Source organism: Caretta caretta, chromosome 1 (assembly GCF_965140235.1).
Source record: "Caretta caretta isolate rCarCar2 chromosome 1, rCarCar1.hap1, whole genome shotgun sequence".
NCBI classification, from domain to species: Eukaryota; Metazoa; Chordata; order Testudines; family Cheloniidae; genus Caretta; species Caretta caretta.
Window position 1 is genome coordinate 11,557,151 of NC_134206.1, and position 24,569 is coordinate 11,581,719.

At 47.2% G+C, this 24,569-nt stretch overlaps 1 protein-coding gene across 2 annotated transcripts in view; it reads right to left on the minus strand.

The window, feature by feature from the left end:
- Positions 1-6,170: 6,170 nt before the first annotated feature.
- Positions 6,171-24,569, minus strand: part of CHRDL2 (chordin like 2) — a 65,430-nt gene continuing 47,031 nt past the window's right edge. Inside the window, exons 9-11 of one of the 2 annotated variants that reach the window (XM_048838960.2) lie at positions 22,851-23,033; positions 17,529-17,621; positions 6,171-10,297 (exon numbers count right to left, since the gene is read on the minus strand). In XM_048838960.2, coding sequence (XP_048694917.1) covers positions 10,218-10,297; positions 17,529-17,621; positions 22,851-23,033 — 356 coding nt within the window. In that variant the 3' untranslated portion in view covers positions 6,171-10,217. Of the gene's footprint in view, positions 10,298-17,515; positions 17,622-22,850; positions 23,034-24,569 lie in introns of both variants that reach the window. The other variant, XM_075125875.1, reaches the window with a different exon arrangement.

Consider the following 24,569-nt stretch of genomic DNA (forward strand, 5'->3'; position numbering starts at 1 on the left):
TTCTCTGCCACTTGGAATCCTTTACATCAAGCTTAGGTGACTCTAGTTTAACACACGTTAATGAGCTGGAGGCAGAATCACTGGGTGAAATGGCCTAGGTTATGCGGGAGGTTAGTCTAGATCATCACCATGCTCCCTTCTGGACTTGGAATCTGTGGGTCTCAGCTGTTCTCCCTGAGGGTCTGTCTTCACTGCAGAGTTAGCCTGGGCTCTGATTCGGGGATTGCCCGCAATCCCCCTCTTGTCCCCACACAAAACCTTCTCACCTGAGTTTGGGACTTTCAACCCAGACTAGCTGCCCTGACTGGGGGGATGGGTTACAGCTGGGGTGCTGCTTTCACTCAGACTGGTAACCCACCCACGTTGGAGTGAGGACATAGCTAAGCCACTCGAGGGCTGATAGTCCTCCTATTCCTTCCCACAATTCCCCCCAGGTGCCCCAAAAGACACGTACATTCTCCTGCCATTCACTGAGAGAGAATCATAGAGTGGCTCAGCGGACTGGGGCGCGAGGACCAATGGCACATGCCCCCAGAAGGCCTACGTACACTCATGGATGAGTGCAGCAACGGTGACGTCCACTGTCACAGCTCACTAGGAGCAGGCTGGGTCATGGGGTTGAGCCCTGGGCTGAGGCCAGGTGGCTGGTGGGCATGCTCGATGCATGTGGGTAGGGAGCAGCTGGGGCTCATCAAGAGATCAGTGAGATGTTGCTGTTTGAAGGGCGAATGGGGTTGCACAATCCGGGGTGCAGACAGGTTCAGCCGCTGGGTGTCAGTCCAGGAGCGAAAGGCAGTGGGTGAGCAGGCAAGGCACAGGGACAGGCTGGCCAACACGGGGAACGGGCAGACCCCGGGACAGGCTTGGCAGGCTGGGCTTCTGGCAGGTCAGAAGACTGGCTTTGATGAGCAGGAGTTTGGTCTCGGGAGATGAGGGATGGGTGGGCAGCAACAGGCCTACGAGACAAGTTGTTCAGACAAGGGGTGTGGCAAGTACAGGAAGCTTTATACTAAGAGGTGTCCAATCAGCAGTCTGCTGCTAGTCAGCTGATCCCACTGAGTCCAGGGCTGTAGCCCCTGGGTGTGGGGTGCCTGCTGCAGCTTCCTCATCTGAGCGTGTAAGGCGGCGATGCAGATGGTAAGGCTCTTACTTTACAACTCCCACAGGCCTGAGTTTGAGATCCGTGGCCAAGGCAATGGCTAATGCAGCAGACCTTGGAGCAATTTTCTCTTCAAAGCATACGCTGTCTTTTCTTTGTTATTATTACTAGTTCATTTCCATTATTATCCATTAGTATCTCAACAAACTAGATACTCAGGTGATGGGCGCTGTAGAAGCCCCTCATACGGATGGTCACAGTGAGAGCCCCGAGGGGGAGGAGTTCTGGCTGGCCCTGGAGTGAAGAGGACCTCCGTGGTGCATAGAACTGACAAGGGACACACGTCACTCTTGATGCTGCTGGGAGGTTAAGAAGTGGTGGAAGGTTCAGACCGTGAGTCATAGAATCATAGAATATAAGGGTTGGAAGGGACCCCTGAAGGTCATCTAGTCCAACCCCCTGCTCAAAGCAGGACCAATTCCCAGTTAAATCATCCCAGCCAGGGCTTTGTCAAGCCTGACCTTAAAAACCTCTAAGGAAGGAGATTCTACCACCTCCCTAGGTAACGCATTCCAGTGTTTCACCACCCTCATAGTGAAAAAGTTTTTCCTAATATCCAATCTAAACCTCCCCCACTGTAACTTGAGACCATTACTCCTCGTTCTGTCATCTGATACCATTGAGAACAGTCTAGAGCCATCCTCTTTGGAACCCCCTTTCAGGTAGTTGAAAACAGCTATCAAATCCCCCCTCATTCTTCTCTTCTGCAGGCTAAACAATCCCAGCTCCCTCAGCCTCTCCTCATAACTCATATGTTCCAGACCCCTAATCATTTTTGTTGCCCTTCGCTGGACTCTCTCCAATTTATCCACATCCTTCTTGTGGTGTGGGGCCCAAAACTGGACACAGTACTCCAGATGAGGCCTCACCAATGTCGAATAGAGGGGAACGATCACGTCCCTCGATCTGCTCGCTATGCCCCTACTTATACATCCCAAAATGCCATTGGCCTTCTTGGCAACAAGGGCACACTGCTGACTCATATCCAGCTTCTCGTCCACTGTCACCCCTAGGTCCTTTTCCGCAGAACTGCTGCCTAGCCATTCGGTCCCTAGTCTGTAGCTGTGCATTGGGTTCTTCCGTCCTAAGTGCAGGACCCTGCACTTATCCTTATTGAACCTCATCAGATTTCTTTTGGCCCAATCCTCCAATTTGTCTAGGTCCCTCTGTATCCTATCCCTCCCCTCCAGCGTATCTACCACTCCTCCCAGTTTAGTATCATCCGCAAATTTGCTGAGAGTGCAATCCACACCATCCTCCAGATCATTTATGAAGATATTGAACAAAACCGGCCCCAGGACCGACCCTTGGGGCACACCACTTGATACCGGCTGCCAACTAGACATGGAGCCATTGATCACTACCCGTTGAGCCCGACAATCTAGCCAGCTTTCTACCCACCTTGTAGTGCATTCATCCAGCCCATACTTCCTTAACTTGCTGACAAGAATACTGTGGGAGACCGTGTCAAAAGCTTTGCTAAAGTCAAGAAACAATACATCCACTGCTTTCCCTTCATCCACAGAACCAGTAATCTCATCATAGAAGGCGATTAGATTAGTCAGGCATGACCTTCCCTTGGTGAATCCATGCTGGCTGTTCCTGATCACTTTCCTCTCATGCAAGTGCTTCAGGATTGATTCTTTGAGGACCTGCTCCATGATTTTTCCAGGGACTGAAGTGAGGCTCACTGGCCTGTAGTTCCCAGGATCCTCCTTCTTCCCTTTTTTAAAGATTGGCGCTACATTAGCCTTTTTCCAGTCATCCGGGACTTCCCCGGTTCGCCACGAGTTTTCAAAGATAATGGCCAATGGCTCTGCAATCACAGCCGCCAGTTCCTTCAGCACTCTCGGATGCAACTCGTCCGGCCCCATGGACTTGTGCACGTCCAGCTTTTCTAAAAAGTCCCTAACCACCTCTATCTCCACAGAGGGCTGGCCATCTCTTCCCCATTTTGTGATGCCCAGCGTAGCAGTCTGGGAGCTGACCTTGTTAGTGAAAACAGAGGCAAAAAAAGCATTGAGTACATTAGCTTTTTCCACATCCTCTGTCACTAATTTGCCTCCCTCATTCAGTAAGGGGCCCACACATTCCTTGGCTTTCTTCTTGTTGCCAACATACCTGAAGAAACCCTTCTTGTTACTCTTGACATCTCTGGCTAGCTGCAGCTCCAGGTGCGATTTGGCCCTCCTGATAACATTCCTACATGCCCTAGCAATATTTTTATACTCTTCCCTGGTCATATGTCCAACCTTCCACTTCTTGTAAGCTTCTTTTTTATGTTTAAGATCCGCTAAGATTTCACCATTAAGCCAAGCTGGTCGCCTGCCATATTTACTATTCTTTCGACTCATCGGGATGGTTTGTCCCTGTAACCTCAACAGGGATTCCTTGAAATACAGCCAGCTCTCCTGGACTCCTTTCCCCTTCAAGTTAGTCCCCCAGGGGATCCTGGCCATCCGTTCCCTGAGGGAGTCGAAGTCTGCTTTCCTGAAGTCCAGGGTCCGTATCGTGCTGCTTACCTTTCTTCCCTGTGTCAGGATCCTGAACTCAACCAACTCATGGTCACTGCCCCCCAGATTCCCATCCACTTTTGCTTCCCCCACTAATTCTACCCGGTTTGTGAGCAGCAGGTCAAGAAAAGCGCCCCCCCTAGTTGGCTCCTCGAGCACTTGCGCCAGGAAATTGTCCCCTACGCTTTCCAAAAACTTCCTGGATTGTCTATGCACCGCTGTATTGCTCTCCCAGCAGATATCAGGAAAATTAAAGTCACCCATGAGAATCAGGGCATGCGATCCAGTAGCTTCCGTGAGCTGCCGGAAGAAAGCCTCATCTACCTCATCCCCCTGGTCCGGTGGTCTATAGCAGACTCCCACCACTACATCACTCTTGTTGCACACACTTCTAAACTTAATCCAGAGACACTCAGGTTTTTCTGCAGTTTCGTACCGGAGCTCTGAGCAGTCATACTGCTCCCTTACATACAGTGCTACTCCCCCACCTTTTCTGCCCTGCCTGTCCTTCCTGAACAGTTTATAACCATCCATGACAGTACTCCAGTCATGTGAGTTATCCCACCAAGTCTCTGTTATTCCAATCACGTCATAGTTCCTTGACATCACCAGGACCTCCAGTTCTCCCTGCTTGTTTCCAAGGCTTTGTGCATTTGTATATAAGCACTTGAGATAACCTGTTGTTCGCCCCTCATTCACAGTATGAGGCAGGAGCCCTCCCCTCACAGACATTCCTGCCTGTGCTTCCTCCCAGTATCCCGCTTTCCCACTTACCTCAGGGCTTTGGTCTCCTTCCCCCGGTGAACCTAGTTTAAAGCCCTCCTCACTAGGTTAGCCAGCCTGCTCGCGAAGATGCTCTTCCCTCTCTTCGTTAAGTGGAGCCCGTCTCTGCCTAGCACTCCTTCTTGGAACACCATCCCATGGTCGAAGAATCCAAAGACTTCTCTCCGACACCACCTACGTAGCCATTCGTTGACTTCCACGATTCGACGCTCCCTACCTAGGCCTTTTCCTTCCACGGGGAGGATGGACGAGAACACCACTTGCGCCTCCAACTCCTTTATTCTTCTTCCTAGAGCCACATAGTCCCCAGTGATCCGCTCAAGGTCATTCTTGGCAGTATCATTGGTGCCCACGTGGAGAAGCAGGAAGGGGTAGCGATCCGAGGGCTTGATGAGTCTCGGCAGTCTCTCCGTCACATCGCGAATCTTAGCCCCCGGCAAGCAGCAGACTTCTCGGTTTTCCCGGTCAGGGCGGCAGATAGATGACTCAGTCCCCCGGAGGAGCGAGTCCCCGACCACCACCACCCGCCTTCTCCTCTTGGGAGTGGTGGTCGTGGAACTCCCAACCTCAGGACAGCGCATCTCATGCCTTCCAACCTGGCTATGCCCCACTTCCTTCATCTGTAGAATGGGCTAAGCAAATCTTCCTCCCCTTGCCAGCATGCTGGGAGGCGTCACTGAGGAGTGGATCATGTGTCCTTTGCACTGCAGCTTGCTCCTGCCATTCCTCACATCAGACTGTATGCCCAGTACTGCATCCTCCTAGCCTAGCGCGCAGAAGACTGGGGTCCTAGTCTTGGGCTTGACCAATAACGTCCTGTGTAATCTTGGCCAAGCCACTTCCTCTCTGAGACTCTTTTCCCCTTCCCAGCCTTTGTCTGTCATGGCTTTGTAGAGTGTAAGCTTTTGGGGGCGCGGCCTTTCTCCTGCATATGTACAGTGCCTAGCACAATGGCATCCTGAATCTGGGGTGGGGCCACTTGCAGAGCCTCTAATACTAATTATAATTAATTGTAATCCTGAGCCAGATTTCCCTTGCTAGCAATGGACGTGCCATGCACCGTGCTTGTTTTCTGCACACTTTATAAAGTTCTCCTGTTCTTTATTCAAAATACTGCAGCAAAGCCCTGCGGCCCTTAGAGCTTCAGTGATCTTGCTGTGTTACATGTAGGCCACTCTGAACTCCAAAGCAGAGGCAGGGAAAGAATTTAACCACCCACCCCGCCCAGGACCAAGCCCCCACCACATGCGGCAAAGGAGAGTCTCTGTTATCTACATTTTATAAAGAGGAAGGATGGTTCAGTGAGCAGGGCACTAGCTTGGAATGCAGATGACCTGGGTTCAGTTGTCGACTCTGCCATAGACATCCTGTGTGACCTTGGGCAAGTCATTTAGGCTCTGAACTGCCACTGATTTCAATGATAGTTAGGCACCTAAATATCTTTGAGGATCTGGGCCTTAGACTCTATCTGCCTCAGTTCCCCATCTGTACAATGGGGATACTATAGCAATGGTGTCATATAGGTGCTCAGGTACCATGGCAACGGGAGCCTTGGCTAAATAGAGGCAGTGTGGGGTCTATGATGCATAGGTATGAAAAATACCGTAGCAACCCTAGAAAACAAAAGAAGGTGCCAAGAATGTGGATTCAGAAACACTTTAATCAGATTCATCAGACAGATATGGATCTCCAAATAAATAGATTTAACAAAATCAAACCCAGGGATAAATACCTATACCAAACCATCTGACAATCCCCCAAAGCTATTGCCGGTCAGTGTACACGTCAGTGCTACCGAGCACCATCCTTGTATGGACAGAGAAGAAATGGCTCCGCTTTCCCTTTGGGAGATGCTCCCTCCTGTGAATATAGTCAGTAGATATTATGTAAGATATATAGAGAGAGATAGATTATATATATATGCCGGCATAATAATGTGTTTAAGAGCTACCTTAGTGCATTGTTTAGATCTCAGCCCCAGAGCTCTGAGAACTCCAGAGGTTACATCTTTGCAGGCTATGTTAGCAAGGAAATGTTTTTCATTGACGTGTAAGTATAAGCCAAGAGAGGATGTCCAATCTGTGTGGCATCAAGGGCTGTGGCATTTTACCAGGCTCCCTGGGGCCACGCCTAGGGCTCAGTGCCTCTGCCACTGGGAGCTTTGCCATTGATTTCGGTGGGAGCAGGATCAGCCCCCTAATTTGCCTATAAATTAACATAAAGTTTCAATAGAAAATAAGTACAACCATAGCGTTTGCCCCGATCAGCCTGGATCAAGGACCAGCAATCGCTTGTTGCTTGGAGTCGTCAGCAGTGCAAACCTGCTTGCTGATCGGCTTAGTCCTCACCCAGCCGCCACAGGGAGAGCACGGCTGGGTGCCACTTTATATGACACCATGGGCTGCATCAGCCCCCTTCACATACTGCGGGCACCCCTGCCAGGAAGGATTTCCCTGGCCCCACCCTTAATGTTTCCTGGCAGTTCCTAAGCAACAAGATAGAGCAGCAGGGACCTCCAGGCCATTTTGACTGGGATGGGCGATGGGGGTGGGAAGCAGCATTTTCTTCCACGGGGCCTGATCCCGTGAAGCGCTGAGCACCCTCAGCTCCGACTGACTCTGAGCACCTGGGATGACTATGCTCCTTGTGTGCGAGGTCGTCAGTATGGGGCTGCGGTTACCGTCAGAGGCAGCTCCTGAGGCTGGGGACAAGGGGAAAGCGCTTCACGCTCAGCTACTGTTTGTCAGGCAAAGCGCCATCTCCTTCCATCTGCAAGCTGACAGGGCTCAGGTGTGAGCCTGGCTGCAAGCCCACACAGGGGAGGAAAGGGATGTAAGGCTCCCCCCTCACACCCCTGTCTACATGTCTCCTGACCCTGCAAGAGGGGAGGGCAGCTACTGATGGTCCTCAATTCCCCATCTCTCCCGAGTAGGCAGAGCCTTAGCTGCCCTGCCCAGGGCAATGGCCAGCACTGCCCGGAGTGGGGAGTAACCTGCCCTAGGAGAAAGGCTGGTCGAGTTTACTGCTCCCCTGGAGCCAGGGGAAAGCGGGGACTGGAACTCCCAGAGACCCTTACTATAAGGGGGTGAAATATGGGGCTGGTTCAGGGTGGTGCTGTTTGTCTCATTTGCAAACATGTGCCAGCAAGAACCTGCGAAGGTGTCTAAATTGCTGTCATGCATTCAGGTGGGTATTGTGGTTCCCAGTAAGAAGCCACCAGTGACCACCCAGCGGTATCAGACATGCCTCAGGATTTAGCCTAATGCGGTAGATAGTAGCAGGAAGCACTATCGTTGGCAAACGCTGAATTTTTCAGGGAATCGCTGGCAGGTGCTGAGGCATTTATTGCTCATTTTGGTGCCTTTAACTGCCTTTGGTTCCCCAGAATTTGAAGTCGGGATTAGAACTGCAGTGAGATGGATCTGGTGATTTAAGACAACCCCAGTAACCTAGGAGCCTGTCTGATACGACTAATGCAGTGCTAACTCCTCTGGCCCGCACATGGATGCAATAGCAAGCAGAGGTGCTGTGCACTCCTGAACACCCGGAGTTGGGTGCTTGGCTTTAGGCACTCAAGTTTGAACATTTTTGGCTGACACCGCATCCATGCAAGAGGCTTTGGTAATGTACACGCTACAGTCAATGGGCCAGACTCACTGCCAATGTCATTGCCCTGGCTTTATACTGGCATTATTAATATCCAAGTCTGGCTACCACGTGGAAGGCTGTGCTAATTGATTAAGTCCCATTCTACCACGTGTAACTCCCAGCCGATGGATACAAGGAACTGTTTCTGCTGCCCTCTCACGGTCTGGACTTAACAACCGCAGAGGAACTTCAGCGACATTCATTTTGTCAAGTGCCTTCACCTACTACCCTAGGAGCCATATAGGCACTGCACAGGTGATGGCCCTGCTTCTCCTCCAAGCCACGCCGGTGTAAATCTGCAGTGGCTCCATTGATTTCAGTAGGTTTGTTCTGGATTTACACAAGTGTCATTGACAGCAGAGTATGGTTTGCACTGTATCACCTGTGTGCTCGGGGGGAGTAGGGGGGTGAGAAAGGTGCATAAAGGAACCTACTGACAATAAAGGAGTGACAATGGTGTCTGGTTAGCCTGGCCACAGCCCAGCGGTGGGGGAACATTCTTGTCGGATTACCGGAGCAAAAGCTGTGTGAAGGATCAGGGGCCCATCCTTGTGTTAGCCGGTGCTTTGCCTAGATAATGTCTATCTGGGAGGGCAGCTATGCAGGGAACTCCCTACAGTTCATAAAACCAAACAAAAGCGCTAGGCCAGTGGCAATTTTCAATGGGGAGAGTAAAAAAATGAGCACAGGGAAACCATAGGGGGTTGGAAATTCACTCCTTGGCCCATATTCAACCCTGGGGTAACCCTGTTGAAGGTTTCAGAGTAGCAGCCATGTTAGTCTGTATTCACAAAAAGAAAAGGAGTATTTGTGGCACCTTAGAGACTAACCAATTTATCCGTTGAAGGTGGTGCAGTTACACTAGGGATGAATTGGGCCCTTGGATATCATGGGGCTTTCTAAGCACTATAATGAATGGGTTTTAATTTTTAGAGCCTGGAGCTGCCCATCACCGTATGGCCTTGAAAAGTAAATGTATGTGGCCTGCAAAGAGAAAAAATAATTTGTTGGTTCTGCATTTTTTTCTATGTGGTGTAGAAAGGAGGCCTAGCCACTTCCACCCGTAGTGTTTTCCAGAAAAATATGCCCCTTTCCCACCTTAGAAACATCAGGACTGTCAACTCTTGTCATCTCTATTTTGTCGCTGGAGGTCTCCTTCGAGGATGAGAGAACTGGAGCGGGAGCTTCTTTGTCTCTCAGTTGAAGACAGAGGGTGAAGGATGTTCGAATCCTTCACAAGGAGGGTTTTCCCTCCTTCCTCTTTGTCAGGAGTTTGAGTGAAATAGGTGGTAAGTAAATCAAAGGAAATATAAAGCTCTGTAAACAATTGAACTAAAAATCCTCTTCCCTCTCTGTTGTCCCTATTTAGGACCCTGATTCAGCCAGGACCCTAAGCATGTCACCTAACTTTAAGAACATGAATAGTTCCACTGAAGGAAGTGGGACTACTCACGGGATTAATGTTTTGTACTTGAACTCCTGGCTGAATTAGGGCCTAGGTCAGTCTGCAAAGAGGCTACATCCCTGGGAAATTTGCCATGATGGGTTTATAACATCACTAGTTCTCCAGTCCTCCAAGGAGTCTTCCAGCTAAAACAGATTCAAGAGCTGATATTTCTAAAGTAATATAGCTGGTTTGTATTTTAAACAAAACAAATGCTTTGTACATCACAACGATGCTTAAAAAGGAAACAAAGGCGATTTTGTCTCTTTGCAGGTCTCCTTTAAGATGATAACGGTAGAAGGAATAAGACTCCTGTACTGTTTCACTGGTAGCCCATGATACTGGCTAGAGATACAAAACAGGTGGGAACCAGAGCCCGTATTTTCTCTCTTCACAGTGCACCACTCCTGTCTTCTCCTCCTTTTTTGGCACACCTGAAATCGTTGACGAGCAGGAGACAAGGGGTTGAGTCCCCCAACCCATCTCTGGGAACATTCCAAAGGGTGTCACATCCATGGTTGTAGCCGTGTTTCAGACTCAGATCTGTTGTCGTCGTTGGTTTGATTGCTTGAGTTTTTAGTTTACATCCGTCTTTTTTTCCTTTTATTGCTGTGCGAGTTTATTTAATAATGCAACTTTTTCATATATATATATTTGTTTGTGTTTTTTTTTACAAGTTCTTTGTTTCTTTCTCTGGACTCTCTGTCATCTTAAGCCCTGATGTTTGGGCTCTGAAGTTGTTCCAGTGACCTATATGAGAAGAGAAGACAGATGGATATTCACTACAGATGACTCTCTGAAACTTGCCCTATTGGGAATGTAATACTAATAAATAATTATTATTTGTATTATCATGGCCCCAGGATCCCTAGATATGGACCAGGACCCCATGTGCTAGGTGCTGTACAAACCCAGAACAAAAAGAGAGTATTATCTTATACTTACAGTCTAAGTATAAGACAAGAGACAGATGGGGGAGTACAATGAATAGGGCCCTACCAAATTCACAGCCATGAAAAACGCATCACAGACTGTGAAGTCTCATCTCCTCCCCATGAAATCTAGTCTTTTACCCTATACTATACAGATTTCACAGGGGAGGCCAGAGTTTCTCAAATTGGGGGTCCTGACCCAAAAGGGAGTTGCAGGGGGGTCACAAGGTTTATTCTGGGGGGATTGTGGTATTGCCACCCTTACTTCTGCTCTGCCTTCAGAGCTGGGTGGCTGGAGAGCAGCAGCTGTTGGGCGGGAGCCCAGCTCTGAAGGCAGCACCCTGCCAGCAGCAGTGCAGAAGTAAAGGCTAGCAGGGCCGCAACCCCCCTACAATAATCTTGTGACACCCCCCCCCCAACTCCTTTTTGGGTCAGGACCCCTACAATTACAACACCACGAAATTTCAGATTTAAATAGCTGAAATCATGAAATTTATTATTTTTTAAATCCTATGATCATGAAATTGACCAAAATGGACTGTGAATTTGGTAGGGCCCTAGCAGTGAAACAATGAGACCATTAATGTCGCACCTTCCATCCTGAAAGATCCTAAAGGAGAGGACTTTGCAAAGGATTCGGTTATAGAAGAATAGTTCCTTCCACTGCAGAGTGAAATTCTGTTGCCTGTTTTGAGCAGGAGGTCAGACTAGAGTGATCCCTGCTGGCCTTAAAATCGATGAAGTTATGGACTTGATCCTGCAGTTTGTGCTCAGGCACAAGGGGAGTGGTGTCTGAGTAAAGACAAATATCTCCATGGATCACATCACCTCTGAAACTCAGCCGTCCACAGGGCAGAGGGTAGCATTCAGAAAACTACGTTGGGAGAAAGGTGGCTAAGGAAGATGAGAGCTAAACTCCTAATCTGTGCTCTGGGGTCTTTACAATCCATGCTACATCGAGGATGTTTACGTCTGTAAGATCTCACCAGAGAGACCTGCCAATAGTGAACTTACATTATCGTTAGTTTTTATTTATTCGCATTAGCATAGTGCCCCATCAACCCTGACTCCATTTTGGGATTCCACAGAGCATGGGGATTTCAAACGCAGGGGGGAGATGCTGAAACCATCCCTGCAGGGGTGATTTTAGGGGCTTTCCACATCAGTTTTCCATTATGATTTTCAGTTGGAACCGCAAACCCAAAATAGAAAAAGACCTTAGCCCCCCTGCCCAAAAGCTACAGTGAAAGGTTTAGGATTAGGGTTAGTGTTGGGGTTAGATAAGGAAGGAAATTGAGAGAAAACCAGCACCCCAGGGGTCCTTATGTCATTACCGTTTTCTTCCTGTTTTCAACCTGAATAGCGATGGAGGCGATGCATGATTGTCATGGAAATAAACTGCTATGCACAGATTCCTCCCACTCTGGGCCCCCTAGATCCCCACTCTCTAGAATCAAGCATATATAGCAAGCTGCTTCCCAGAAATACACCCAAATACGAAACAATCACATCCCCCCCATACCCATACTCCAGCGGCTTCCGGTCATTCCAGTTTAAAATCGTCCACCTTCCTCCAACCTATTCCATGATCCTTGGGAGGAAGGGCAGATTTGAGGCAGTGTGGCGCTAGGGTACTGTTCTGGAACTCAGAAGACTTGAATGCTATTCTTGGCTCTGCCACTGATTTGCTGTGTGACCTTGGTCAAGTCAGTTCACATGTCAGTGCCTCTTTCTCCTCGCCCTCTTAGTTCTGGTTTGTCTATCTAGACTATAAACTCTTAGGGGCAGGGACTGTCTCTTACCATGCATGTATAATGGAGCCATGATGTCAGTGGGGGCCTCTATGCACTACTATAATACAGCTACGCAAAATAGCGTGTGGGTGTCAGGAGATGTGGTTTCAATCTGCCCAAGATTTCTGGTGTAATCTCTGGCAAATCGCCCAATTTACAAGGTTTCTCAATCTGTGAAATGGGGATTGAATAATCCTCATCTACCTCCGAAAAGTACTGGGCAGTTTAATTAGTTAGGGCCAGATCCTCAGCTGGTGAAGGCAGTTTACACCAGCTCAAGATCTGGCCCTTTACCTTCGTACAGCACTTTCAATATGGTAAGTGATAGAAGTGTTAAGTATTAATCGTATTAGTTAAGTACTAATCATTCGTATTGTGTGGGTTTTGGAAGAATTGCACTTCTTTTTGTGTTCATGGAGCATCCAAGAAAGTATCACATTTTTCTCAGATGTATTCATTGTTAAAACCGATTCAACACATTTTGGGGGTGAAATTTGTTAATTCTCCAGCTCATCATTGGAAATCTGAAATTCACATTCTGTTACCTCGTTGTGATTGGTCACAAACCACAACCTTGCTGTGACTGGTCATAACCCCCCTGTGATGGGTTTTTTCTCTGGCCTCTTATTGGCTAAGTGTAATTCCTTTTCTTCTAGATTTCTGGATTACAAATTTAAAATTCCTTTTCGGCAAACACTCTTGCTAGTAAAACCTTGGCGGCTGTACAAAGGACTGGGAAGGACCTTAGATTAAATATTCAAGTGGAAAATATTTTTAAGTATTTGCCTAGCTCTTATTGTCATTAAACTCATACAGAGTGTCAGCTGAGTCAGAGAGTAAGGATGGTCCAGTGGGTAGGACAGTAGGCCGACATCCGAAATCGCTGGGTTCAACTTCCAGTACTGCCATAGACTTTCGGTATAACCTAGGGTAAGTCATTTAGTCTCTGTGTGCCTTACTCCTTCATCTGTAAAATGGGGATAATAAAACATCCCTACCTCACAAGTGTGCTAAGGGAATAAATACATTACAAATTGTGAGGTGCTCAGAGGCTATGGTAAAGGGGCCTTATATATATATTTCAGATGGCTAGGGGACACACTATAACAAATAAGTGCTGTTGTATATTAGTTCAGATTTATTTTACTGTTAAATATCACAATAATTGTTGGTTTCAGAGTAACAGCTGTGTTAGTCTGTATTCGCAAAAAGAAAAGGAGTACTTGTGGCACCTTAGAGACTAACCAATTTATTTGAGCATAATCTTTCGTGAGCTACAGCTCACTTCATCGGATGCATACTATGGAAAGTACAGAAGATCTTTTTATATACACTCAAAGCATGAAAAAATACCTCCTCCCACCCCACTCTCCTGCTGGTAATAGCTTATCTAAAGTGATCACTCGCCTTACAATGTGTATGATAATCAAGTTGGGCCATTTCCAGCACAAATCCAGGTTTTCTCACCCCCCCCCCCCTCCCACCACACACACAAACCCACTCTCCTGCTGGCAATAGCTTATCTAAAGTGACCACTCTCCTTATAATGTGTATGATAATCAAGGTGGGCCATTTCCAGCACAAATCCTGAGGAGGAGGGCGGGTAGGAAAAAACAAGGGGAAATAGGTTACCTTGCATAATGACTTAGCCACTCCCAGTCTCTATTCAAGCCTAAGTTAATTGTATCCAATTTGCAAATGAATTCCAATTCAACAGTTTCTCACTGGAGTCTGGATTTGAAGTTTTTTTGTTGTAATATCACAACTTTCATGTCTGTAATCGCATGACCAGAGAGATTGAAGTGTTCTCCGACTGGTTTATGAATGTTATAATTCTTGACATCTGATCTGTGTCCATTTATTCTTTTACGCAGAGACTGTCCAGTTTGACCAAGGTACATGACAGAGGGACATTGCTGGCACATGATGGCATATATCACATTGGTGGATGTGCAGGTGAACAAGCCTCTGATAGTGTGGCTGATGTTATTAGGCCCTGTGATGGTGTCCCCTGAATAAATATGTGGGCACAGTTGGCAACCGGCTTTGTTGCAAGGATAGGTTCCTGGGTTAGTGGTCCTGTTGTGTGGTATGTGGTTGCTGGTGAGTATTTGCTTCAGGCTGGGGGACTGTCTGTAGGCAAGGACTGGCCTGTCTCCCAAGATTTGTGAGAGTGATGGGTCATCCTTCAGGATAGGTTGTAGATCCTTAATAATGCGTTAGAGGGGTTTTAGTTGGGGGCTGAAGGTGACGGCTAGTGGCGTTCTGTTATTTTCTTTGTTAGGCCTGTCCTGTAGTAGGTGACTTCTGGGAACTCTTCTGGCTCTATCAATCTGTTTCTTTACTTCTGCAGGTGGGTATTGTAGTTGTAAGAATGCTTGATAGAGACCTTGTAGGTGTCTGTCTCTGTCTGAGGGGTTGGAGCAAATGCGGTTGTATCGCAGAGCTTGGCTGTAGACGATGGATCGTGTGGTGTGGTCAGGGTGAAAGCTGGAGGCATGCAGGTAGGAATAGCGGTCAGTAGGTTTCCGGTATAAGGTGGTGTTTATGTGACCATTGTTTATTAGCACTGTAGTGTTCAGGAAGTGGATCTCTTGTGTGGACTGGTCCAGGCTGAGGTTGATGGTGGGATGGAAATTGTTGAAATCATGGTGGAATTCCTCAAGGGCTTCTTTTCCATGGGTCCAGATGATGAAGATGTCATCAATATAGCACAAGGTAACCTATTTCCCCTTGTTTTTTCCTACCCCCCCCCCCCCCGACGTTCTTGTTAAACCCTGGATTTGTGCTGGAAATGGCCCACCTTGATTATCATACACATTGTAAGGAGAGTGGTCACTTTAGATAAGCTATTACCAGCAGGAGAGTGGGGTGGGAGGAGGTATTTTTTCATGCTTTGTGTGTATATAAAAAGATCTTCTACACTTTCCACAGTATGCATCCGATGAAGTGAGCTGTAGCTCACGAAAGATTATGCTCAAATAAATTGGTTAGTCTCTAAGGTGCCACAAGTACTCCTTTTCTTTTTACAATAATTGTTGTACACCCATCTGAAAATCAGCCACGGAAGATGCTGGGGAAGCTGTCTTTTGTATTGCTAGTAAGTTTCTGATTCCAATATTCTATACAGTACTTTGAACCCTTCCTTATTCTCCCAGTAGCTGATCTCAGCACCTTTAATCCCAGGAAGGATTGTGTATCCCTAATGCTGTCATCTCCGGGAGGAATATTTTCTAGCTGAATTAGTCTCCTGTCACTGGACAATTGCTGGCCAAGGCTTTCCTAGAAACCTCGGTAACTGTAATTGGTGATTTCACAACATTGCTATTTTTTCACACCACAGTCCCTTTCGAAGCAGTGCACTTGTGAAATTGCAGAAAGCAGGGTGTTTAGGTCATCGGAAGCTTCATCGGGAAAAACAGGATTACAATGACATGGTGTTAATCCTTGTGTGGGCGAAATAAGGATGAACAAAAGGAATTTTAAACAGTTATTTTAGGCATGTCTGCCTTGGACATTTTGCAGCCCAATTAATTTTTGTTCTTGAAATGTACACTGTGCGTGACTTTAAACAATGGTGCATTATGCATGACTCAAGAATGTGAGTGCTCACAAAAGGTGCCAGTCTATTTAAATCCAGAGACTGTGAGCAGAGCTCACCAGAGCAACAAAAGACCCTGTCTCCTCAGGTGAGGGATGGGCCAGATAACCCAGGATTTAAGCGCGCACAGGAGACAAAGAATAAAAATCAGGGACAGGAGCAAGGATCAAAGGTTTAAAACGAGCTCTCCCGACAGCATCACGCTCTGCAATGGAGTTCATGGAGTCAGTCGACGCTGCCTAGGGGAACTCTACCTGGATACGTGAAATGACCAGGAGGGAACCATGGACTGATGGCCTCAGAGACTAAAGTCCTCTAGTTAGCGACCAAACAGATGGCAAGTAATCCCACACAACCCTGCTTCAAAACCCTCTGAAGTCTGGAGGTTTTTAAGATCAGGTTGGTGTGACAGGGTGCTGGGCACAAAGTGCTTAATCAGCCCCCTGCCACGCCAGCCCCAATCAAGGGGAATGGATCGGGACTGGCTGAATAGCCCTGCCTGCTTGGCAACTAGAAACACCTGCCAACCTAAGTAGCTGGGGTTATAAAGGCTGGGAGGGAGGGAGGCAGAGGCTGAGAGGGACTGGTGGCTCTGGTCTGCTGCTTGTGAACCTTGGCTGTAAAATCCTGTATATAGATAGTAAGGTGGTGGTGGGAAATAGATATAAATAAAATACACTGGCGACTGCATCAACCCGAGGCGTCCCTGACTGGTTTGTGAGGGCAGCGGGGCAGAAGCTAGAGGGGCCCAGCTGCGCCTCGCTACAGTTGGACAAACAGCTGTCAGGGACTGTCTAGGTTTACTAGGTCCTGCCACAAAGCAAGGCACTGGAACGGGGGGACCAGGGGGCCACAGCCCCACCACTTTTCACTGGCCGTAAGGGCGAGCAACAGGGGGCCAGAGATGAGAAAGCAGGGGGTGGGGTCTTGGGGGGAAGGGATGGTGTGAGGGCAGAGCCTTAGGGGGCAGGGCCATGGTTCGGGCGCCGGTGGCCACTTTTAGGAAGCTCCCTCCACTCCTGGCTGGACTCACGTCCCTTCCAGCCCTACGTTTCTATGATTCTCTGCCACAGCTCCACTGAGCTGAGACCCTCACTTTCATGTTACACAGGCTGCTGAGCAGCTATCAGACGATCAGTCTTGGCATGGGCCAAGCGGTGAATGACTACGCAGCTCAAGCCTGCCACAACCACTCTGTCACTATGTGGCCTGGTGATGCCAAATTATTACAACATTTACACACTTCCAGGAACACGAAGGAGAGTTTCAATATTTTGGGGAGATTTTTTTCAAAGCCATTGCATCACTTTTTCCGGTAATGCCAGATGGATTAGATATAAAAATCAAACAGTTTTACGGACTTTGGAGAGATGTGACCTTTGGGTTGCGTAATCGCGTGTCCACTTTAAGGAATTTGGCTGGTCTTTCCAAACGTCATAAAGTGAAAGAGTGACTGGTAACAGAGCAGACTGGGCATGTTTAAAGACATTTAGTCTGTGCCCCTTGTTAAGCATAGACAAGTCAGGTTGCTCGCACCACATTTCATTCCCCCTCTTTGCTCAGGGGGGTACAAAAGGTCTTTATGGGATGGCTAATGAACCCAGTCTGCTCTTGCCAGGAGGTTACAGAAGTAAAGATTTACCCTTTATTTGTACCTTCATTTGTTCTGGTGACCAGCCTAAAGTTCTGCGCTTCTGGGTTGAACTCCTCTTTCCTGATCTTCTTGACCTGTATCAAATGAAATATTCCTGGGGACAGAGATGATCGGCATGAACATTTTACAGCTAGTTCGATCTTAGCTCCATTTTAAAACAGAACAACCCCACCACCACCAAGGAAAAAAACCTTCTCTTTCGTTAGCTAATTAGAAAGATAAAAGCATAGGAACAGTGGAAGCACCAGACTGGATCAGACCTGTAGTCCATCTAATAAAAAGCCAAGAGTTGCCATATGGGGTCAGACCATGGTCCATCTCCCCAAGTATTCTGTCTCCAACAGTGGCCTTTACCAGAGCTTCAAGGGGAATGTACAGAACAGAGCAGTTATGGAAAGATCTACTGCTGTCTTCTACCCCTGACTTCTGGTAGTCAGAGGTTTAGGGTTAGCGCAACCATGGGGTTGCACATCTGACCATCTTGGCTAGCAGCCATTGTCCCCATGAACTTATCCAGTTCTTTTTTGAACCCAGGTATACATCTGGCCTTCACAACATCCCATGGCAATGAGTTCCACAGGTTAGTTGTGCATTGTATGAAAAAGTACTTCCTCTTGTTTGTATTAAACCTGCAGCCTATTAATTTCATCAAGTGGTCCCTGGTTTTTGTATTGTGGGAAAAAGTAAATAAACCTTTCCTATTGACTTTTTCCACACCAGTCTTGATTTTATCGACCTCTATCAGATCCCCCCCCTTAGTCCTCTCTTGTCTAAGCCGAACACCCCTAATCTTTTTTGTCTCTCCTCATATGGAAGCCGTTCCATACTCTTGATCATCTCTCTTGCCCTTCTCTGAACCTTTTCCAGTTCCACTATCTCCTTTTTGAGATGGGGCGACCAGAACTGCAGCAGTATTCAAGAAGTGGGCGCACCATGGATTTATATCGCGGCATTACAGTATTTACTGGTTTATTATCTATCCCTTTCCCAGTAGTCCCTAACAGTCTGTTCGCCTTTTTGACTGCTGCTGCGCACTGAGCAGAAGTTTTTAGAGAACTATCTACAGTGACTCCAAGATCTCTTTCTGGGATGGTAACAGCTGGTTTAGAACCCATCGTTGTATACGTATAGTTGGCATTATTTGTTCCAATGTGCCTAACTTTGCACATATCAACATTGCCTTTCATCTGCCACTTTGTTGCCCAGTCACCCGGTTTGGAGAGATCCCTCTGTAATGCCTCGCACCCCATTATCTAGTCCTGTCTCCGAGAATCGCAATACCAGATACTTCAGAGGAAGGTACAAAAACCCTTCCATTGAGTTATCATGATTTCAAAATATCTCTGTAATAATAGGAATAACTAATAACAGTAGCACTTGGAGACCGCAGCCAAGGCCAAGGCCCAGGCCCCATTGTGCTGTACAGCACCTAGCGCCTGATCTCAGCTGGGGCCTCTAGCTACTACCATAACACAGACAATAACAATATGACAACAGGACCCTCTCTCTCATGGCCCTCCTGACAAACACCTCCAGCCTCATCTCCGCACCCCTCCTTTCAGAGCCCCTCGTTCCCGTGTCCATGGCATTGGCTGGTGCTGATCCATATTTCATTTTTCTAGGCATTCAGCAGCCAACACTTCTTTTAATCCCCCAGTTTAGCAATGTAGCTTGACTAGGAAATATAAAAATATTTCTACATAGAGTTATGCTTCTTTTGTGCCAGAGTCAGACTGCGAGCGGGGGCGTTTGAGTCAATTGTTTAATTCAAGAAAACCAGAACATGTATTTAGCAATGGAAATGACCTTTAAGATGGATTAGGTATTATAACATTCATCTTAAGTAGTGAACTACTGACAAACATGCCAGGTATGCCTGGAACATCCTTCTTCACCCTCTCACTTAGCCTCTCTTCAGCCAAGGGCAACCTCTGTCTCCACTGGTCTGGTATGTGAGAGGAAGTGTCAGCTAGTGGTTGAAGCAGAAGACTCAAAGGCATGACTAGAACTGAGGGAATCATGTTTGATTTTTCGATTTAGTGGCCAAATTGAAAAATCGAAGAAAAAAACGGTTAATTTCAAATCCAAATTGAGGTCTTGGGGTTTTTTTTCAGTTCTTCTCAATGAAATAAAAAACCTGAAAACATTTCCTTCTGGTCGAATGAAACATTTTAAAAATGTCATTTCAGATCACCGTTTTGGGCATTTCCAAAATTCTTGTTTTCAGTTTTTTTCAATCGAAGCTACTTGCCGAATTTGACCTAAATTCACAAATAGTTTCAGCGCCCAGAGAAATGCATTTTCTGGTGAGTTTACTATTAGCCAAAATAAAAAGTCACCCAGCCTTAGCCCTGACTCTTGGGCTCCATTTCTGGTTCTGGCTCTGGCTCTGCCTCTGAATTGATCTGTGGCTTTGGGCAGCCTCAGTGCGTTCTCTGTAAAATGGATATACTTCCCTCACCGGAGTGCTTAGAGGCTTAATTAATGACTTGATGAAGTATGGTCCAGTGAATAGGGTGCTCACCTGGGCTGTGGGACACCTGTGTTTGATTCCTCTTCTGACACAAACATCCCATATGACCCTGGGCAAGTCACCTAGCCACTCTGGGCCTCAGGTCCCCATCTGGAGAATGGGGATAACAGCCCTGCCCTACCTCACAGTTGGGAGTTTGAAGCTGCTCGGATACTCTGGTGATGGGGGCCGTGTAAGTACCTTAGTTAGATGACTAGAAAACATTGAACTTCCTTAGCTATAAAAGATCAGAGTAGATTATGGATCACACTGGAGCATCCATTTCAGAAGGACCCAGAGGGGCTTCACAGAGAAGAAGTCTTCTGTCTGAGGGGCTAAGAGGATCCAGCAGGGTTAGCAGATAGGTGGAGAGAGACAGATGTCCTGTCCTCTTAAGGAGCTCAGTTTCCTGAGGGGATCCTTGCTGCTGCTGCTTTTCTCCTTCATTCACCTTTCCTAATGGGCAAAGGCAACAGCCCTAGCCATGTGAGAAAACCATGTGCGTGTCTGTTTGTGAACTGACACAGCTCCGAGTGTGTGTCTATAGAGAGTGCCACACAGTCCTGACAGCAGCATACGTGCGTGAGAGAGAGAGGGGGGGGGAGACAGAGAAATCTGCTAAAATGCTCCGTAAAACTGTCTTATCAACAGCCTGAATAAAAAGAGACAGGGACAGAAAAAGCCAGTATGTGCATGCCACCCTGTGACATGACTACGGGGCTCAGCTCATCTATCTGCTCCCCAGGAGTCCGGCTATGGAGTGACAGCAATGGCGGCAGGGGGCTAAGAGAAGGTCTCCTCAAAGCCCACTTCTTCCTGTTCTCTGCCCCCAGCTCTAAGCCCCACCCCAGTGCATAGAAACAGATTTAAAAAGCAATGTCAGTGCTTTATAATGCCTTAGGAAATAACAGCACTTGCCTGCTTCACAAGGGTGTTGCCACGCTTACTAAATTAAGATGATGTTAGGTCTAGGTGTACTTAATCCTCAGCACCGGGGGCTGGACTAGATGACCTCTGGAGTTCCCTTCCAGCCCCACAGTTCTGTGATTCTATATTTACAGAGTGCTTTGAGATCCTCAGATGAAACACATGAAGAGTGTCCTCTTGCGCCCTCTGAAATCAATGGCAAAGTTTGCACTGATTTCCACAGGCCCAGAATCAGGCCCTGTACTATTATCATTGAAGTGATGTATAGACACAGCCTGTACCAAAGCAGGAATAGATAATGCCGCTTAGGGGTGAGAAATACTATAGGTCACACACAATAGCGAGGTGGATGAACTCCAGTGGTCTGCTCCCAGCCTCCCTCCACCCACAAGTCTTCTTCTGTTACTCAAGTGAAATACAGTGCTGTGGTGGAATCCATACGTGACTGTGCTCACACAGTCTCCCAGCAGTAACACTCTGTGCTGCCAAGCAAAAGAGCAGAGCTGGGCTCTTGGATGAGGGCTTTCCCTGTCTTGGCTGGCAGGGCTGGAAGCTCCCTGGAGGCATTAAGCATTTGGCCTTGGTAGGTGGGAAGACCACACCATGCACTGTTTTGGTAATGACCCCTGCCAACCAATGATGAGCAGCCAGTGTCTGCTAATGAACTTGGCCCGATATCCTGAGTCAATGTCTCAGACTGTGACAGTCCTTCAGTGCCTGTGAATCTCAGCAGCCCTGGCTGGAGACAGAGCCAGGCCTAGGAAGGATGGGTACTCCAGTGAAGGAGCTCAGATACCATGGTGATGGATGTCCTTATTAAAATCTAGATAGGTACAGCCTTCATATTATATTATATATTATAGAGGTCACCTGAGGAAGAAGAACCTGGCCAGTGAAAGAAAGAAGGCGTTTATGGGTATGGATAGAATATGGGCTTAGTGAACCATAAGGAACAACTGAAATGGAGATCTTCTGATATAATAATACCCTCTATTTTCAAGCACCCAGAGCCTTCTAGCCCACTCCAGTTTATTATGGGTGACCCACAGAGCAATCATCTACTAAATCAAGAATCTGAATTACAATGGGCAGTGGATAGTGGCTAACAGATCCAGTGTCAATAGGAACATAGGATGTAGGACTGAAAAGGGGACTTTGAGTCCTCTTCTATTGTAAATTGGTGTAGATCATTTGAAGTCGGTGGAGTGACGCTGACTTAACCAGCTGAGGAAACTGCATGGTACCATACTATATGTATAGTGTTTAATCTGAGGTCTCCTCTCATTTTACTGCTTATTAGCTATACTTCAACCTCAAAAATTGAGAGCTTTGGGTCAGATCTGTATTCAGAAGTTTGGATCCAAATCCATCGAGTCTGGAGAACTGGACATGTTGTGTGATGTTGATTTCCAGTGTTTGCTGTTTCCTGTTGAGTCAGTATACCATGAGAAGTGTTTTATTGCAGTATTGCAATCTTTGCTCTTTCAGTGTGGGGTGGAAGATGGAGAAGACACGGATCAGGCAAAAATGAAAAGGAATAAATGGAACTCTTCTGAATGTCAGAAAGAGTTCACCTTGGGTTTGGTGTGAATTCAAGGGCAGTGGTTGAAGGAGGGTCAGATTTTATCCAGACTGGTTTACTCAACTACTGTGCATCAGGTCTGTCTTACAATGGGGTTATTAGACACATCTACCTACAATCAATGTTAACCATGGAGATGTCTCCAAATCAGCAGACTGAGATTACCTAGGTAGGAGCATTGCTGAAAGAAGCCAAAAACATGATTCTCCTGCCAAAGCTGGAGAGGAGACTAAACAGGTATAGCCAATGACCCTTCAAATAACCCTTAAAAATTATTTGCTGGTTTCATTCACCAGATTCACCTTTTACCAGTTTCCAGCTGTAAATTTCCACCTCTTCAGAAGAGTCTTTCTCGATTGCAATTTTTCTCAGGTTTTCCTGTGGGCTCTCGGAACCGGGTGGCACAAACATGTAGACCAATACCCTGTTCAGATTCTGGGCACATCTGGGGGTATTTATTTCATCAGTTGGCTTGACTTTGGCATCTAAACACAAACAAAGTCAGCATTAGTTATTTCGCAGCTCTGTAGCCAATAAGAGTGGCGCAAAGAATGTAGACTAGGACTCAGAGCAAGTCCACACTGCAATCAGCGGTGTGATTACAGCTCAGGTAGACATACCTGAGCTAGCTTTGATCTAGTTAGCATGCGTACCGATAGCTGTGAAGACGCAACACCACAGGCTTCAGTGTGGGCTGTCCAAGCCCACCCAGAACCCTGAGCATGTCCTCGCATGCCTAGTCCATGCCAGGATCCATGCCTGTGTCTTCACTGCTAATTTTAGCCACGCTAGCTAGAGCAAAACTAGCATGCGTATGCCTACCCAAGCTCCAATCACACCTCTGACTGTAGTATAATTGAGTCTTAAGGCACTTATCTGAAAATAAGGAGCACCGAATATCATGATGAGTTTTAAAAGGAGACCATTGAGTTTTCTGTAAGAAAGACGGAGACCATGACAGTATTGCTATTGAATGCTGAGATAGTGACGTACCCTAGCGTTAGCAATCGTGAAGGTAGATTTTTTTTAAGTTCTCTGTTATTTGCCATGTGGATTGTTAAAAACCATTATTTTTCCAATTCACAGCCTCTGTGTTGTACACAGAAAGTGGTAGGGGTCAAATAGCAGCAAACTGAAAACCTGCCCAAAACAAAACGGAGCAAAATTCTTATCTCAGATCCTGTCGGTGGAGCTCAACTTGATTCGCTCTCCCTACCCATAAGGGTCTCTTAGGGTATATCCGGGGGGGGTGTGCTTCAGAACCCGAGCTGCAACTTCCAAGTGCTGTCTACACAGTTTGTCTACACCGCTGTTTTTAGCACATGAGCACAAGCCACACTCACCCAAGTCTGTCAACCCAAGCTGGGAGGCTTGCTCTAAAATGCTGCATCGACCTACCCTCATTGACTTTAGTGGGGATAAAGTAGGGCTCAAACCCAATCCCTGGATCTGAACACTCTGGAATTTGGGGGATGATTTACCAATCTTTGGGTCAGATCCTCAGCTGCTGTAGATCTGCACAGCTCCGTTGAAAGCAGCAAAGCTATGTTGGTCTACACTAGCTGGGGCTCTGGCCCTTTCATTTGGAGGTGTATGTAACACATTGGCCTGATCAGTCCCCATCTGCAGGTCATCTGCTGGCCCTCCCTGCCAGGGAAGGGAGAGGGGCACTGAGACTCTAGAAGACAAAGCTTTTGACACGGTCTCCCACAGGATTCTTGTCAGCAAGTTAAGGAAGTATGGGCTGGAAGAATGGCCTATAAGGTGGGTAGAAAGTTGGCTAGATTGTCGGGCTCAACGGGTAGTGATCAATGGCTCCATGTCTAGTTGGCAGCCAGTATCAAGTGGAGTGCCCCAAGGGTCGGTCCTGGGGCCGGTTTTGTTCAATATCTTCATAAATGATCTGGAGGATGGTGTGGATTGCACTCTCAGCAAATTTGCGGATGATACTAAACTGGGAGGAGTGGTAGATACGCTGGAGGGCAGGGATAGGATACAGAAGGACCTAGACAAATTGGAGG